We start from the raw sequence: 19,737 nt of genomic DNA, 5'->3' as shown, positions 1-19,737 counted from the left end.
CTGCCTACTTCTGCAGGCCAAGAGACAGTACAACACTTGTTTATATGTTGTGGCTTATTTTGTCCTACTAATGTCTGAACTACTTAGAGATTTGTGGGTCTGTGCAAGCTATCCAGGACAACCACTAGACAGCGAAAGAAAAATGCACTCTCTACTGGTCTAATTACACTAGAACATTATGCAGAAACTCTCAAAACAGTCCTCTCTCAGCGTGGCTTTGTCATGGGTGAAAGTTGTGTTAGTGTTTCGGCCAGCTAGTCAGCTGTGACTCAGATATACATAGCTCTGCACTGTGCCTTGAAAATATAACCTCAATTGAATTAAACAGTTGTTATGACTGTTAGAGACTAAACATAGATCTAATGCTTAGGGCCTCAGAGCATCATTAGGAGCCCCAAAAGTCCTAGGTGGGTGGATAAGCTCCAGGAATGGGAGGTTCCCTGAGTGCATAGGAAGATGTTCTGCTAGATATTTTGTGTAACGACAACAAAGATTTAAAGATGAAGAAAGAAAAAGATACAGTACCCTCACTAAGGTGTGAAGATTTCAGGATCTCCAGGAAGTTAAGCTAAACAGACTTGGAAAATGTTGTAAAATAATATCAAAGGCTTAAGAAATAAAACAGGAGATGATAGATTATTGACTAAGGCTCCAGCCTGTCAAAAGCTAAGTCAGAAGAGACCGTGCAACAAGTAAAAGGTCTACCCACAATAGTAGATACCAATATTCCCAAAGGGAGAAAATTAGGGTAGTATGTGTACTCTTAGCTTGTCCCATATTTTATCCTTTAAGTTAGCAGTCTTTGAAAACTTACAGTATTATATGAAATGTCTAATTAAACATAAGAGAAGCTTTAAAACCTGTAATGTGGACTCAAGTGAAGCTGAAAAAATGTACATTTTTAAATCAATATTTTTCTTAATTGCTACATAATAATTTTTGTATTGGCTTGAATTGTATTCAGTATTGTCAAAGCATTCATTCGTTGTCCGAAATAAATTGGAAGATAATTCTAGCTCCTGGAAATAGTCTGGAGGAATACAAAGACAAAAAGTTACAGGAGAAGCATATTATTCAAGTTAGTGATTCTGATAGTTAGTTAGCATATAGGATACTTTCCTCTGCTTTACATCACTCCTAATTAGACTGCCCTATTCCATTTTGTCTTCTCCATTTCCCTCCTTTTGTCTCCTGTCACAAAGCTGAAGTTCTGTGTTACCAGTTCATCTCTTTTCTATACCTCAGGATGGTACATATGTCCAGAAACACAGGCCAAAACCAACAGATTTATCACAACCTTAGTGACAGCTGGCTGCATGCTGAGTGAATTCTTAAATTCCCCCAAACTACCTTTTTGCCAAAACATGTGGAGTTGCAGCATTCAACATTTTATTGGGACTGTTATCTCCAAATGAAGAATGACTCCACTGGAAAAAAATATTTTATATCAGCTGCAGACCTATTTTTAGCTTCTTGTTTGGTGAAACTTCAGAAAACATAATTAGCCATATGTTGTGAGATGTTCGCCAAGTAAATTCAATTTTTGCAGACCACATTTGAGCACTACCTTGTCCACAACTTTACACTGTTGGAATCAGAAGATTTTGTTTGTTTGTTTGTTTTTAAATGAGAATGTGATTCTTCATATTTCTTTGGGTAAATATTTGTGTTTATGAAGGTTTTAGAACTGGCAGTACTAAAGATTGAAATCTTCCATTTGTTTATATGGGAAGGCAAGAGTACTGGAATCATCCCCTAATTCTGTCACTTATGAACTTCAAACCTTGCATTGGGGTGACAGTGTTCTCAGAGAGAGAAAAGTAGAGCAGGTCAGGAACATTCATTCTCCTCCACAAGTATTTGTAGTACAAACAGAACAAGATTATTCTAATCAAAAGCATAGACAGAAAATGTTAACTTTTTTGTTATAAATAAGAGCTTCTATGTAAACAAGAGGTGTGGGTATTTTTGTTTTATTTTGTTTTGTTTTTCCCCAAAGGAAATCTAAATGGTCAAATTTCAAATTGGATTAAAACAAATTGAAAGATTAAGTCATATCTCGCTAAGTCTTGGTATGGAATTATAGTCAGGTGCCTCATTATAACATCATATCTTTTGACCAGAATTCCTATTTAGGCTGCTTTTCCTGAAATACGATTATAGTTCCTCCTCAGGAACTTTTCTTTGAAATGAAGTTCAGTTTCTGCTCCCTGAATAAGCAGTTTGGACTATGTGATTCAGACAAATGTGACCTTTCTATTTCTATAGAAGAAAAAAGAAAATTCTTTTGCTATAAGAATGGCAAGACTGAAATTTTCCTAGCCAAAGAAGTTTTCTTTGGTTCCTCTATGATTATAGGTGGTCTGATTCCAACTTCTCTTTTTTTTTCATGAAGTCGCCAAATATAAGAAGTACAAGATGTCTTACATGTTATGGTCCATGTCATGGATGGAGCAGAAGTGTATGAAGGCTAGAAGCAAAGGAGGGAGGAGCATTTGGGACAGTTTCACACTGTTGGCTGGCTAACAAATAGTTTGCCATAAAAGTAGGGCTTCTGCAGCTTCTGTGCTCTCTGTCCCAGCTGTCTCTGTACTGGTAAATTCTTGGTAATTGAAAGTGAAGCCTCTTGGCTATAATCATTTAAAAGAAACAGCTCCTATATTCTTCTGTTTCCACGTATTTGTGTTGACTGAAGGCTGTTATATATCAGTTTGTAGTTCAGTCTTACTTTCATTGACTCGTTTTACTTGCTTATTTTCAGTTGACCTCATTGCTGCTTGATCTGCTTTGCTGCTTGATCTGCTTGAAGTTTATGCAAAACATTTGGATTGTTGCAGATCTGTTTCTAGCAAGGTTAAAGGAAGAGAAATAACTCTATTGAAATTGCATATTGACAAGATAGAGAACTTCATGTATAAGTCACCTTCATTTTCAGTTTGCTTACATGAAGTTACATGTATAGTTGGCTTTCTGAGAAACCTAAGTTAAGGTCAATCCATTGAGATGAATCACAAGATTGCTATGAATTTTCATAACTGACTCATGGTTCAATATAGAGTGAGTAACATCACCCTGTCTGATACAGTACAATACAAGGATCTAAATATCCAGAATAACAAAAAGCAATGGGAGTAAAAAATTGTTATGTTTAATTACTTTTCAGTGAGTATTGACTTCAGTCTTGTTGCTTTATAAAGCTTTCAAAGCACAAATAACATAAGTGTTGATCATTTAAATAAACTTCATCTGTAAAAATGATTAATCAAGTTTTCTTTTTTTGTTTGTTTTGTTACAGAAATCAGGAACTTACTTAACTGAATGCCTTTTTTTTTGGTTGTGTTAGAGCTGAGACAGGATTTATTTGGTTAGCTGGGGTATGTGAGGTTAGTTCTTTCAGTTAATCTGTTTCTCAGTAGCTGAAGGCTTTTCTTAATATTACAGATAACTTTATATAGAGAAGAATTCACTGGTTTAAAGAACTAATAGAAAAGACTAGAACTAATTGAAAAGAATAAAGCTCACTGTGCAGCAAAATGGGAATCTGCAATATCTCTTTTATAGACAATGAGTAGGTAGTTTTGTTTGTTTGTTTGTTTTCGGGGGGGGGTTGGTTTTTTCTTTTCTAAAGCCATACAAAACAAAATAACTTGGCTGTTATACTGTAATGTATTGCATACAATACCTGTTCACAATGCTGCTGAATACCTAAGAATTATCCTCTTAATTCTTTAGAGAAGGTTAATTATTCATAGTTCTTTAGTACTTATAAAGCAGTCTAATCCTCATGACCTGTGAATTTAAGTCTTTTTTTTTTTCCATTCTCCGTTTAAGCATTTGACAGCACTTAATGACTTAATTTGCTCTGATTAGCTTACTTTATAAGTCTTCACTAATAAGTAAAGATGTTTTTAGTTCAGAATACATGCTAATATGATGCACGTAGTCATAAAACTGGAAAAAAAAAGAATCCATCATGGATATTTTTTCCTTTTTTTTCTATTCCTAGTATCCAGATGTATAGATTAGTAAAGATTGTGAACAAGTCTCTGCTTAGCAATTGTTTTAATTTCAAATCTTAAAAGACATAATCCATTCTCTCCCAGAACACATACACTCTGAAGCTGCACATTAAGGGTTATGTTTTTCCTTTATTGTTTACATTAATATCAATGAATAATGTCTTCCCATGGGTAATCTAATTATGGTTTGAAATAATTGGTGAACTGGAACAGTGTCATAGATCAAGAAGGAAATTAATAAAAGGGTAAAGGTGAATTATACAGGGCATGAGATCCTGGCTAGGAATAATGAGATAATGAAATTAAGTCAAGTTTCCATCAAACACCAGTGATATCTGTACAGTGAGTTCTGTTGAGCAGTGGAACTTGCAGAAGCTCTAGCACATGGGATATTTAAAACTGAGTTGAACAAACATGAAAAAAAATAGATTGTAGGGAACCAATTTTTCACTTGCAATGAGGTGGACTGCATGACCTAATATCTCATTTCTACTGCTAGCGTCTACAAGTCTGTTTAAACAAATACTTGGAATTCTGTATGTCTTCTAACCTCACTTGGACTTCTTTTGTAGCAGGAGCAGCAGGAGCTCATTATCCTGTGAAAGTGCTTGACAGTAAATAGCTTCATTTTCAGTCTTTCATACTGGACAAAATTAAATTTTAGGATACATAGAGCCAAATTGTGCCTAGCTGCTTACTTGCAGCAAGGAGAGCTCAGAAAAGCACTTGTCCTATGGATCAGGCGAAATCCCTTAAACTGGCCAACTGCACGTGGGATTTCAAATGGTGGGAAATAAGCAATGACTTCATTAATTTTTGACATTTTAAAATTCTGTTTGCATTTTTGTCTTTTGCAGACCATCTGAAAGGAGAGCTAACCCAGAGGCATATTCAAAGAGCTGTTCTAGGTAAGACTGAAACACTCGGAAGCAAGTGGGATCACAAGTTATCTCCTTTGGCTTAATCTTTTTGTTGGGCAGGTTGTACTTTTTACAACAGTTTATGCCACAATGTTGCCACAATAGCCAATACCTTAAAGAACATGGAGTCTGTGAACTTTGCCAGAGATTTGGCTCAAAAGGCATCTTCTTTTATATGTGGTGAGAAAAAAATGGTGAAAAAGCTTTGGTTTGGTGTTTTTGTTTTGTTTTCTTCTAACTGTAAAAGCAATCTTACCAGGGTGACCAAAACAGGAACAGAGAGGTCTAATATCTCTGCATTTTTTAAATTTATTTGGGTGTGTGTGTGTATCCTTTGTGATGACTCTTGGATTCCCACTAACAGATATTGATTTGTCCTAAAACTGAGCCTCTAGTTAGCCATCAATCTAACATCTTTTTAAATTTCCCTCATTCCAAGAGTGACTGAAGGCATATACAGGTCATTTCTTTTACATCTACTTATAGAAATTGAAAAGTTATTCCTTGTAGCTTCTGTTGACACAGCTGTGAAGCTATAAGTGTCTACGTAAGTTGTTCACATAAGTGTAAAGTCATCCAAATTTGGTTTAAGGTGCTTTAAGTGGACTCCACTGACTTTGTACTGAAACAGCCTAGGAGTGTCCATATCAGAATTCCACTTCTGGAACAGTAAACTGCAGCTAAAATGTAACAGAAAAAAAAAAAAAAAAAAAAAAAAAAACACCTGCTGGGGGCAAGAACAAGTTAAGCCCACCTCAATTAGATCCATGAAAGAACCCCCTAAAATGATGTCATGGACCTTCTTCATGTAAAAGATGGATCTAACTCAGACCTGAATGCATTTTATGGTTTTATTTCAATGGTATACATAACACAGGAAATAGTATTTGTCTCTTAATTAGAGAGAGAAAATTTGGGTGCTTGCTTTCCTCACAAAAGTCAGGAAAACAAATTACTGCAAAATAATAGTTTCCCCTTTCTCTTTCTAATTTAACCATGTTTAACCATGTACATGTCAAGCTCTGTTGATGTGAGTATTTTATACGCTTTTTGTTTTTCAATTTTATGTAAAAATCAGCACTGAAAACTAATGCTACCCATGTCAATAAAGCCCAAAAGTCAAACTCAAATTATTTTGATCAGTATCTGAAGTTCAGCCTGAAAGCGGTAAATTTATTATCACGTGGAATTCTTTGTTTAATTCACTGTTTTTAATATTATTTACTCATAATGTCACATTAAGAAGTTAAACCAAGATGAATCATAGCAATGCTGTTTATTAGAATTCCTTATTCAGTGTTTCCAAAAAAGTAAGAAGTGATATACTTTCTGCATGTTTCAATCTGCATGATGACATCTTGTATGTCTTATGTACTGATTTCTTAATATATAGACATTTGTGTTGCAAATGCTGTTTTGAATAACTATCTAAGCTGGTTTTCATAAAACGGGTAAGCATAGTTTTTTCATGTGTTTAGGAAATGACATAGTAGTGACTTTATCAGCTATACATTCACATTGTAAATATTCTCTTAGTATTCCATAACGTAGCAGGCAACACATGCATTTTTGGCTTTTGTTTTGAACATTGCTATCTGCTTATCATCACTAAGTCTGGACCACACAAAGTATTTTCCAGACTTTTGTTTGCCCTTCGTTATTCATTCTTTTAAATGCTCTGGATATTTTGACTTAATATTTATTCTATGAGTTGGGAGAGTATTATTTGCCTGCCTGCGTATTTGGATGAATATTCTTCCAAGGAGTAACAGGTGTCAAGTCTCCCAAGATCTTTCTTGATGACCAGAATGTCATCAAGATATTTTTAAATGAAAACTGCCTGGTAAAAGGCTAATTAAGAGTCTGTTGAAATCCCAACATGAAATAAAACACACCATTGTTTCAATTAGAAGCCAAGTTAACATCTTCCAGCTGCCTTTTTTTTTTTTCCTTAACTTAAAGCATTTTATGGTTAAAATGCTTTAAGAAGCTATTTTAGTTGGATTTTAAACAGTGTAGATCTGTTTCCCCGATGGCTATGCTTAAGATGTGAATTTCTCATTGAAGGACAACTCCACTACTTATCCATTGTTCTTAGTGTTCTCTTTTTTATAACACCATATGCTGGAAGTTAACAAAGGACACAAATAGATGGGAGGTTTCACTGGAGGCAAGAGAGTACTCCATGTTTTTCAGTACACAACCAGAAACAATTGAATACTTTGTATAAAATTGCAAGGATTCACTCTCAGTGTCACTTTCATCTTTATTAATGACAAGAATACCTCATTATGCAAATACCTTCTTTTATTCAGTAAGACCTTTCAGAGTAACATACGGTCTGAAGGGGTAAGAATTGGCAAGATTGAGTCCAAAATTATGATACCTTTTTTTCTCTCTTTTCATATTCTTTCTGCTGTTCTTTACTTCCATTTCCACCTTCTCATTGATCTCCTCTTTCACTTTTCCTAATTCCTCCTGCCTAAATTTTTCCCCCATTCTTCCATTCCTCCCCTTTTCTGTCTTCTCTCAAGTTTTTCCCTCCACAATATTATTCACTTCTGAATTTTCCTTCTTTAAGGGCTTGTATGATTCTTTCCTCTGCCTTTTCACTTCCTTCTGCATGTTTAACTGCATTTTTAGGTAGTATTTAAAATGAAATAATGTGCACAGCACTGAAGTACTGACAGAGCAAAAACAGTGAGTTACCAGGATGCCTCTGGTTGGAAAAGGTGGAAGAAAAGGTTGGAAAGAAAAGCTTCCCCTGGGTTTGCAATGGTTTAGAATGCAACTGTGTGTTTTTTATTATATCATTATCTGAAGATACTTTAAACTAGCATTTCAGTAAAATAAGGACCTGGTTCTTCATTATCTTATTCTGGTGTTACATTGATTGAATGTGATTGCAAATAGACAATTAGGCTAATGTAACATCATTCACCAGCAGTGGGGGGAGACTGAATCCTAAACTGGAACCATCTGATTACCCAGGAAAACCTATGACATACCGTACTGGGAACACAGTCCTATTGGGATGCATGCTGGCAAAGGCATGTTTTGTACAGTAACTTTCCATAACAGAAACGACTGTACTGAGACTAATAGTTTTGTATATTCAACTGCATCTCAAGTGGAGGCCTCTGTTGTGTTAACTCTGGAAGTTAGAAAGGACCCATGAATGTACACTTGGCTCATGTTCCCATATCAACAGAAATGTTTACTGAATCTGCAAGTCCCACAGCTGTTCTGTCAGCTTCAAACAGATCTTGACAGAGTTTCATACACAGAAATTTCATAATGTGCAGCCTGAAACATTTCCTAAATCAAGGTGAAATGATGCATCATCTTCAGGATATCATGCCCCTCTTTAGCAATAATCACAATTACTTTCTGGGCTTAATTGAAATGCAGTTTTGCAGCTTTCCATTTCAAATGTTTTTCCTATTGGTCTCTTTCTCCATTAGCCTCCTTTTTTTTTTTTTTTTTTTTTTTAATAAAAGTTTTGAAACTGTTAGCAACCTATTAGTTCTTTTGGGACTCCCCTGAAAATATCCAGAAGGGGCAACACCTTTTGTTGTCTGGAGAAATTTGTTGGGACCAAATTAATCTCTCTCTTTCTGCACAACTCCATCGTTCTCTGTAGAGCTATTTGAAAAAAATAAATGCAATATCTAACATGGGTAAAGATGATAAATGTGGGTCTTTGTAAGGAATCTGCAACCTTAGTAAGGATTTCAGCATCAAGGCCCAGTTTTATCAACATTTTATTTAAAAAAAAAAAGTTTTCCAGGTTTTGTAACTTTGTTTTTAGAAGTAAGAACTTACATTTCTTCTGTTATTGGAAGACCTATTCCCAAGATCATTTTTGAAGAAACTTCCTTAGGGAGGGAAAAAAAAAAAAAAAACTATTCTTCATGAAAAATAAAATAACTAGGTGAGTCAAAAATAACAGATACATTTCAATCTCAGAAAAATGCATACTAGCATTTGGTTTAGAGTCTCAAATACTTCCTTGCCTTTCGTTGATTAGAAGTGAAAGAACAGCATTATCAGAACCAGGATTGTTAGAATCAGGAACTGCTGCTCCCACTTGTCCCACATGAGGCATAGTGCATGTCATTAGAAAGGTTGTGCCACCATGGTTTATATCTGGTAAGTGTATAGGGGATGCTTGGGAACTGTATGAAAATCCTCCCTGTAACCATTGAAGCATCCCGCAGACATATATAACGTTGACTAGACTAATAATCAATAACAGTCTTGAACTCATCTTCTGTGATCTGTGTGAATGGAAAGCACATAGCACTTCCAAACTGCTGGTTTGCATCAGAGTTAATCTCTTATTTAAATAAATCCATATTTAAATAAAATGAGCTCTGTTTCTTTCACTGCTTTACATCTTGTAACTGAGAAGCCATTTAACTTTGTTCATATGAAGCAGAGTCTTGATCTGTCCTAATGCCATGAAATGAGGAGGCACAAGTGTTTTCAATCACAAAATGACAGAAGCTGAGAAAAGTGGCAGTCTGTGTTTTCCCACACAAGTCCAATGCAATCCATGGAAAATAATAGATGGCCCGCTTTAAGGCCATCATTCCTGGCACTGAAAAATGGTATCTTATATATAGACTAAAAAAAAGACCTTTGGAGAAATATTCAGTTTGTCTGAAGTCCAGAATTTTAAGGGTTTTTGTTTTGTTTTGTGACAAGAGATAACTGTGTGGGTCTGTTCATGTATTTTCAACCCATAAAATATGCTATTTTTAGGGATAAAAATAGGAAAAGAAAGTATAGTCAGTTTCCAGTGGTCTCTGAATACAGGAAAGGTTTCTCTTAGAAATTCACAATTTTGTTATGCATAATATTTAAGTGTGTTGTATTCTTCAAGTACTTGTGCTTGAAATCTCAACCAACAGCAGTGCTTTTATTGCAAAAGTTCACTGCTCCTGTGCATGGTGGGCACTGATTTTATTCCTAGGGTGTCCTCTAGTGGTTCCAAAGCCACTCTTTTTAGTGATGGATTTCTTAGGTCTTTCTATTATTTCAAAGGAAAACAATCAGAGATGCTTTGCATTAAGGTTTATTTTTGGTTTTCTGTTTCTGACAAAGTTGGTAAAATTGTACTTGTTGAAAATGATCATTTTTCACAATTACTAGGACAAAGATATAAATAGCAAAGCTGGCTGAAAATTCAGAAAACATTGCCTCTTTTCTTTCTTAAAAAGGAAAGATTTACTCTGCTGATGATAAGGATCTTCTTGAATTTGCTTTGTTTAATTATTGCAACATATTAAATGTCTTCAGAAATATTTGCTAAATAAGTTTTTAGGCAAATACTTGTAATGCTAATGGACAACGAATTTTGAACACATATATAAGTCATTACACAGGATATTTTAAGTAGATTAGAGGTTCTTTGTAGCTTCTTGTTACTGTAGTGTAGCTAAGTCATTGCAATTATTCCAGGTGTGTCCCACAGGAAAACAGCATAGAATTTGGCTTCAGATAACTGTGAAGTTACACACCATAACAGACTTACTCTCTCAAACTCACATGCTTTTTTCGGGCTTAGTTTCAGTGCCATCTATGCCTAATACAAGGAGCTCTTGCAGAGCTTTTGTATTTTTGTACATACTAAGTTCTTTTGTGAAGATTATCACAATCCAGAAAAAGAAACAGGGTTTTGAAGCAGCAGCTAGACAAGTGGCAGTGGATCCCATGCCATAGTACTTGACGTTTGTTGTCAGGTGTTATGGTTTTTTGTTTGTTTGTTTCTTTGTTTTTCCCAGTATTATGTAGGAATGAATTTTCAAAACTGTACAAGTGTATTATAATAAGAAAATTCTTCTTAAACGTGGCCCTTCAGGCCTCAAGCCCACCCAGACCTTTCTTTCAGTAGGTTTCTCTTTAGCTGTTTCTAGGTTGTTTTCTAGTTTTGTTTGTTTCTTTGTATTTCTGTTACTCTTTTTATCAGGTTTTACTAGCTGCAGTGCTAAAATCTAGAGGCAGCCATGAGTTTTCTCTTTCATTGTGTCCTCAAGGAAGAGAGCACTGCATCTTTACGGGAAATCTTTGCAAGAATGTTGTTCTGAACTGTCAGAGAAAATTCTGAGATTGTTTTTTTGTTTTGTTTTGGTTTTGTTTTTGTTTTTGTTCCTTAATAGGAACACATATTCTATTCCACATGACCTACTCAGCTTCAGTTTATCAGATCTCAAAAAAGAATAGAAGACATCTTTGGATCAAGTGATATTTTTATTAAGAGTCATGAACTTCTATCACAGCAATCCGGTTCTGAGTTTTATTGACACCGACTTTAAGATTTCACTGTTGTTAGGACAGCTTGCAGTCTCTAAGTTTTCTTGCAATAAATATTTCTTCCAAAACACTAACGAGTTCAGAGGGAATTGCATTATTATTTAGAGACTCCTTTAGGTGACTAGTAGGTAAAGAGACAGAATCTGGAGATGAAGCTCTTGATTCTCTAATTAGTCTACTAAAATTAAAGTATTAGGAAAAAGATGCTATGAGGATAGTTATATGTGTTAAAAGGGGTCCTCACAGAGGTTTGCAGGATTTCCATCCTCAGACTTTTCAAGACATGTTTAGACAACCAAGTCTGATTCAGTTTTCACCCAACTTTGAGGCAACAGCCTCCCAAAGTCCCTCCCAACCAGAGTGTTTTGGTGATTCTAAGATATGACTTGAGTGAGCAAGTGGAAAAAAAAAATGTTTTTTTGCACTGTCTACTGATTCTATGCCTAAGTTAGTTTTGCTCCAATACACCTTGGAGTAGCCTCTCCCTGTTGGCTCTGGTAGAACAACTATGAGTAACTTACAAGTTAAGGAGCTGCAAACTTCTTCCTTCTGATTACATAAAGTTGAGTTTGTACGTTAAAGGCCATGTCCTGTGGGTTGTTGGGCAGCAGGCTAGTTCGGTACCAGGAAAGGTTTGCTCTGAGAGCTCTTTGTCCATTTAACAAACAGTTTTGTAATCTAATGAACTGTAAACAACCAATGAAGCTCTTTTCACATCTGTATTTGCTTTGATTTTTTAAGGGTAAAGGTAAAAGCAAGAATAGCAACTTTACTTGATCAAGTAAATCATGTGACAAAGGCGTGAATGACAAATATCAGTGTTAATGGGGTATTCAGTGTTTCAGATCAAGCTACAAATCTGATGCAAAACTTCTTCCGTTTTTTGTTTTGTTGTAATGGCCAGAAGAAATCAATTCACTATTTCTTTACCCAAAATTTTTCAAATTTTTAAGATCAAAAGAAAATAATGACTTGCAACAAGTAGTTACTGATGATGATAATATCCCACAAACATGCAGAGATTGCATATACTTCTCCAGATAAAAATCTTGTGGATGAACTATAATTGTTTCTGAATGTCAGGATTGTCTCTTCTCATATGCAGTACAGTATAAGTCAGCTGACAACTACCAGGACATTTTAATTAAGCTCAATGTCATTTCCTTCATACGAAAGACCTGTTTGAGTGATGAGAAATGAGTAAATATTTATATATTTTTTCTTGCACCTTCTTCATCTTGTAGCCCAACACTGAGAGCCTCACTGTTCAGCTCCTACAGCTGATGGATATATGCATGGAAGTACTAGCAAAAGTGTGGCACTCGGTGTGAAGTATGAAGATGGACAACAGGGATAGAGGGTCCCAAAAACATACTCTGGTCCCCTAGACTGTGCAAGCTGTATATAGCTCTAGTCTAGTACACATGCCAGAACACTGAAAAATATCAACATGAATCTCTGTAAAGAATAATGTTTCTGCTGACATGAAGTCCTATGGTTGTTGCTTCAGAAATTTTTGAGAAAACTTCCACTTCATACCAACATTTACAAAAGGATTTGTCAAACTTTTTTAGAGGGCTTCTTAGCTAAGTGGGAGAGTGGAAACAAAACTTCTGCAGTACTTTGGTCTTTATTGCATACTTTACTAAATTCAGGTCATGGTATATTGATTTCACCAACAATGCTGTGCTTTTTTTCCATTTTACTTCTCTCTTGCAGATGAAATGTCTTCTACTAATACCTTGTAGCAGAAAGATCAAACTTGTTCAGGCTGATACTACTTTGATTTGATTCCTTACACATTTCAGAGTATTGACACTTGAATCAACCTCTTTTTTGTGAATTGACGTGACATGTCAGTTGCTTGACCCATCTACCCATACACAGCTTAAACAGAAGCAATTAAGTATAGAACATGTATGCTTATTTTTCCTTTTTTTTTTTTTTTGTAAATGACATTGCTGCTATAAATTCAATGTACAGCCCCAAATAGATGCTTTTGTGCATTGTCATAAGTGTTTGTACTGACAAACATGGCTGGAGTTCCATGCAGAATGCAGGTTAAATACCCACTACTTTTAGAAAATGTTGGACCTACTGAATTGATAACACAGTTACTGTGTGCACTGCATTCCTAAATGTTATGTGCAAGCATAGGACTTACTGTGCATGCATATGCATATTGCTCATTCACAGCAAGTCTGGCTCTTACCAGAACTGAGAATTGTACATCTGCTTATCTGAGGGTTCTCAGGAAAACACATGGGCACACCAAGCTTCAGTATCTCTACTACGTGCTGTGACACTCAGGATGACTATACCTTTAGCACCTTTAGATATTTCTCATTCTTTTTGCAATAGTTATGGTGCTGTTTAATAGCTGCTGTCTCCACCTCAAATATCGGTTATCCCTTTGTCTAATACTATGAACAACGTAAGTGATGCAACAATAATCTTATGTAATCTAATGGAAAAATGCATTTAGGCAAGAATCTGAATTAGTAGGGGTTGACTATGACCCAGCTACATTACTATTCCACTAAATCAAGTGATGTTTATGGAACAAATTAAACTTGAAGCTTTTTTTTTTTATTTCTTTCTTCACAGTAAATTGCACTTGTATATTTGGAAACCAACAGGGAACTTTTAGCCACAATGGTTTCAGAAACCTTCTTGGCTTGAGTGCAGCTGAAGTGTAGGCAACGCCTTCTGTTTCATGTGTCCTGTATTTTCAGGAGCAAATACACAGATGACTAGTTTCAAAAAAGAGACTTAAGGGAATTGAAGTGTGAGTCTGTATTTACACAAAAGAGCTCTAAGAGACTGGAAAAAAAAATCTCTGCTTTCCAGGTGTGCATTGGAAGTCAATTTGCTTGAGCCAATCTTAAGCCAGTAAAACAGTAAACAATACAATGGCACACAGAGAAGAGCATAGTGATGGATCCTTTTTCTAAATTCAGTGACTAAAATAAAAATAAGAATAAACAAAATACACATACTTTAATCCCCCCCTACACACACACATTTATAAAACACCGAAAATGAGACAGTTTATTCCAAGGTATGATTAGGACCACCTGGCCAAAATTTTAAAAATCTATTACATTAGGATTAAGGGTAAAGTGCTCTAAAACCCACAACATAAACTCTTCCAGACATTAGGATATTTTCCATTTGCACATGAGTTTCACTGTGCATACCCATCTTTGCTTTTGTATAAGGTACACATGGTAGTGCCTGGTGACAAACATAGGTTGACATGACCTAGGAGAGGAATAAGAAAAAAGAACAGGAGAATTGCTTGCAAGATGATCCTGAATAGCAACCGAAGGGTAGCTCTTTACAAAGCTAAAATGACAACATATGCTGCAGTTTGAACGAACTGAAGCCTGAGTTTGCCAAAAGCTGCAAAGCTGATAAATAAAGCAATAAAAATATTAACTGGACACTGAAGTCAATTCTAAATTTGGTTACTTCAAGTGACTATAAATTTAAGTAGATAAACACAAGACTATCCAGTGAAAAAATGAAAATCTTTGACTGCAAAAGTACAGACGGAGGGCAGGGCACAATATTATTTGAGGCACAAGGACAATAAATCCCTAGGAGTCTGACTTCCAGGATATACTCAGGTTGAGAAATATATGAGTGCCCCAGAGAATATAAAGTTCAAGGTCACAGAGAGTTTCTTGCAAAATTTTGTGACTGTAGACAAGAATCTGTCAGAGTATTTCAAGTTGTTGCCTGATTGCAGTAAACTATGGTGATTACACTTGGTATCTCATACTGGAAATAATGTTTTTCATCCATGCTTTCTATAATGCTTTGAAACAGACAGATTGTTAGCAGGTGCTATCATTTCTTTCTGGTACTGTATGATTTGGTAATGTGGAAAGTGTTGTAAAATTCACTGCTTCTTTTGCTCCAGAATTGGCCCTCTCATTCAAGTAAAAACATTATAATTTAATATGCCTCTTACAATCTTGTTTGCGAAAAAAAAAAACATCTTTATGCCATGAATTGTCAACTCATGCAGGGTTCACCTTCCTCTTTAAGTAGGCAGCTGGTATCAGTTGTGTCCTGTGTCCCATTCTGCCAAATGGGTTTTATTTGAAGACAGAACAAGAGCAGTTAACCTAAAGATAAATACATATATTGCTAGCTGTTTTGCTACCAAATGTTGCACTGTCAAAACCTCTTCCTTGCATTGTGTGACTCAGTACTCAGTTAATAAAAGACCCCGAATGCAGGATTCATAAGCTTTGCCTCTCAGTTGTATGTGTAGTCACACTAATGTAGAGGAACTAATACTCCTCAGGAGTACGCTGCTGACTTCTGCTAAAATAACTCTGTTGTACAGAATTGTATAGAAGTAAGCCAGCTGAAGCCCCTTGCATATACACAGGCAATATTTTTCTAAACATGTACACTATGCAACCTCTACATCCCTGAAACATGGGTCTGAAACCTAGATAAAATGATTTGATGTTTTAATACACTTTTTCTGTTTCTATATAGACAGGGAAATATATAATAAAAAGGATGCTCTTTAGAGGAAGAAAAACCTGTAGCAAAAATAAATTCTTCTTAGTTATCTATTTTCTATGTTTAAGCAAATACTATGCTTTGTGCATTGTACTGTCTAGTCACTCAGTTGTCTCTCTTGTATTATTTTAAATATCTGAGCCTGCCTATTGAGGAATGCTACTATTTAGATGTGAGATACAGAGCACAGCCTGAGCCAGTAACCTCTGCCTTAGCCTCCTAGCTTGAGTTGTAGCTGAAATTGCTGGTGGGAGGAGAGGGCTGCGAGGTGTCAGCAGCAGGAGCACAGGTGCACAAAGAGGCCAAAGCATGGATTCAGGAAAGTGAGGGGGACGAAAGAAGTAGCAGGGAATAAGAAAAAGGGAGAAGCAACAGCAAACAAAAGGGTTGAAAAACACTGCACCAGACCATAGATCTCCTTTGCTTGGAACATCAGGAAAGATCCACGTGTTCATTGATGTATATTACAGTAGGCAGTTTCAAAAATGTCTTGTCTCTAGAGTGAATGCCCTTCAGTTCACAAGCATGTTGCTGCAATAAGCAGGCATGACAAAAAGCTGACCTGGAGACTGCAATAGAATGGGAAAATGCATCAGAGAACTTAAAAAGCAGCGCCCAAATAGGCACGTCCTGGGACTTGACTTACCACAGGACTTCTTCACCTGACACTGCAATCAGATCTGTTCTGCTCTTGTGACTGGAACACACTGATGGACATCTAAGTTTTAGCCCTTTGCTTGATGAAATATCCAGTGCTTTCTTTTGCTGCCAGGGCCACGTCAGCTTGCAGTGTACTCATCTCTTTCTATTGTGTATGTATACAAAACTTTGGGCAGCTCACCTTGTCCACAGCTGTATTTCTTGTTTTCATCACCAACATTTTCCTAGAGGGAACATGCGTAGCTACACTTGGGATTGAAAATGGTGAGGCCTTTGCATCACAGAGGTACTTTATTTGTTCATAAAAGGCTTTATTACAAGTTCTGCAGATAACTTACAACCAAATAATCCCTTCTACAGAGTATAATCATCAGCAGCAAAATATTTTTCTTGGTGTTTTTATATACGTCACCAAATTCTGCCTAAGGCTGCCCTTTGAGATCCAGTACAAAAATATTTTTCCAAGTACTCAATGTTACGTGTGCTGAGCCCTGCTTTCCTGGAAGCAGCTGAACACCTGCCTGACGATGGGAAGTAGCGAATGGATTCCTTGTTTTGCTTTGCTGGGGCATGTAGCTTAGCTTTGCTTTACCTAGTGAGCTGTCTTTATCTCAACCCATGAGTTCTTGCACTTCTACTTTTCCAATTCTCTCCAGCATCACACCCGGAGAGAGTGAGCAAGGGGCTGTTAGCTGCCTGTTGGGGTTAAACCACAACAATGTTCAAATAAATCAGGGAGGAAAAGCCACAATATTATGGTCCTGCATTGCTCTGTAATGACTAGCAGAATTTGCTGATGCTTTCAGGTAAGGAAGTTCACCCTTCAAAAACAGCACTGCCATTTTAAGTTGCTTCTGTCTTCCACACTGAATTATCTCTCTTCATTATAAGGGGGTCTCACCTCCTGAACTCAGACACCCTGGCAGACTGTGTGAATAAGACAAATGCACTTCAGCATGCCCAGGAGAGTCCCTTTCAACTGCTGCTCAAGCTCAGCCTGGCTGGCTTCGTGATGGAATGCATTAAGGATGCTCACATGGTCTGTGAGCATGGCTCATCTGGGAGGCAGTAACTCCCTAAATCATTTTGGCTTGTTCCACGAGAGCACATTTCTCTCAAGCCTGGATGCTGCGTGTTCATGAAAGGCAGACCAAATGTCAGCCCTCAGGAGCTCTGCGGGGCTTGTCTTCCCTCGAGCATCTTGCGTAGCTCTGTGCTTTGCTGCTTTATGCCTTCTTCCTGAGGATGACAAATCAGAAAATACCAATGCCCTGAAATCATTGATAGGTTTACTGCTTTCCTTGAAGTTTCTGGCATGATTATTAAGGCCTTCTCATCATCTGTTGTGTTCAGTTATACTATATGATATAATGCCTTTTTTCTAGCATGTCCTCTGCCATGTTGTTTGTATCTCCTGACTTCCGTATTCATTTTAACATTCCAGTTTATTTTTTAATCTTCTGAGGGTACCATCTCTACCAAAATGTCTTCTCCCTATCGTTCTTTTGTAGTCTGCGCATGCAGCAAAGCCTTTAGCTGTATGAAACAAGAAGTGTGCATGGACTTTGTCCATCTTGGCTGTCTGTTTTAACATGCTTGACCTAAGTACTCTAAATGAAATAAAACGCTTTTCGGTTTCATTTGTACTAGGCTACAGGGTGCTACAACAAAAGATTAATGGCTATAGCTGGCGTGCTGACAGGCAGAGAGGGGTCATTGCTGCCCTCTTGTTCCAGACAGATTCCATTCCTCGAAGAAAGGCTGCACTCCTTAGGCCTAATGACAGGTTGACATAGAATTTATTTTCTTGGCAGAAATAGCAGTTGGGATGGAAACGTGCATGTATTGTACAGAAAATCTTTTGTTTCTTTCATTTTTCTTCAGTTAAAAAGGTTAAATATGTTTTCTTGGGAACCTTAAACTATTCTCATTCATTCTAGAAATAGAAACTGTTGTAATACTAGTAGGTAACTATACATTTCCTTTCACTGCTGAAATAAACCCAGTTCATACAATGCACGATGGAAAGGCTGTTTTGCTGTCTCTCAGAAGAACCGTGTTGTGTTTTGCATGCTAACTAGCTCTGTTATGGGACAGGGAAATCCTGAGCGGTTTTCTTAGATTAGCTTGGGCTAAATTATCTTGGAGTATTTATGCAGTTCTCCTCTGCCTTGAAAAATTGCTCGGACACAGTTTCAGGCTATTTTTCTTATTCATATAAATTGTCTGAATTTATTGCTTACCAAAATTACTTCATTTATTGTTTACCAAAATTACATCTCCAGTGTTTGTCTTTTACTCTTCTTTATGTTTCTCTGTTTCCAGGCACTAGCACAGCTACTGCTGAATCTTCCTACTTGTCTGCATAACTATCAGGTTAAATGCATTCATTTAGGGTTTTATGTCAAAGCCAAACTTTTTAAATGGACTGGCAAAATCATTTTTATTCATACCTAACATAAATATTCAAAAAAAAATCAAAACAAAGTAAATCACTAAAGTTATTGAGTCTTTCTTATATTAAGTAAGGCCTAAACAAAATTTTGAAAAAACACTTCCAGAAGAGAAAAACTGCTATAGACCTCTATTTCATTACCTACCTCTTAAAACCAGCTTGTATTCTAATTTAAAGTTGTTTCTTTAGAAATCAAATGCTCATTGCTCTGGTCATTTCTCCTCTAGCTGTGTCTAATCCTTCTGAAGAGCTAAATACGCTTGACCCAGTGGAAGAGAAACTTCGAACCCAAATTGAGGAAGAGAAAAAAAGGTATTACTTTTGCCTCAAATCATCCTTCAGAAGATAAAGTATACTGATATTATATTACAGTTTTATACATGCAGTTAACCTCAAGGTTTTCTCTGACATATTAAAAAATGTTAGCTTTGTGGTTCACAGGTAGCTTTTAAATTTATGTATATGCTGTTGGTTTGTCTGTAAGTTGCCACAGTAAGCAAATGGGAAACCTTTATGATAGGGCTAAAGGTCAAAAATTAATAAAATGACTTTATGTCCCCCTTGAGGATTAGTATTAAAACTTTGTTCTTTGAATCCAAATGTACTGTGAAACATCTTTGTAGATTCATGAATGTCTCACCTTCCTTGACCTAAGGAAAACCTTTTGTCTATACAGGACTAAGTGTAAATAATATACAGAATATGAATTAGTCAACCAATCCTTCTGTTTGTTTTAATGTAGCTGTAGCTAAGAGGATAAAAGGAAAATAGATGCAAGGATATCAGTTCTAAGTAATTTGCTATCATTTACGTTAGCTGT

The 19,737-nt window shown here is 36.3% G+C and overlaps 1 protein-coding gene across 1 annotated transcript in view; it reads left to right on the top strand.

The window, feature by feature from the left end:
- KIF6 (kinesin family member 6) overlaps positions 1 to 19,737 on the top strand; it is a 169,634-nt gene that overhangs the window by 132,543 nt on the left and 17,354 nt on the right. Inside the window, exons 16-17 of the mRNA XM_035563115.2 lie at positions 4,877 to 4,927; positions 19,145 to 19,229. Coding sequence (XP_035419008.1) covers positions 4,877 to 4,927; positions 19,145 to 19,229 — 136 coding nt within the window. The remainder of the gene's footprint in view (positions 1 to 4,876; positions 4,928 to 19,144; positions 19,230 to 19,737) is intronic.

Source organism: Cygnus atratus, chromosome 3, assembly GCF_013377495.2.
Source record: "Cygnus atratus isolate AKBS03 ecotype Queensland, Australia chromosome 3, CAtr_DNAZoo_HiC_assembly, whole genome shotgun sequence".
Lineage (NCBI taxonomy): Eukaryota > Metazoa > Chordata > Aves > Anseriformes > Anatidae > Cygnus > Cygnus atratus.
Note: the sequence above shows the minus strand (reverse complement) of the source record. Positions and strands in the feature narration are given on the sequence as shown.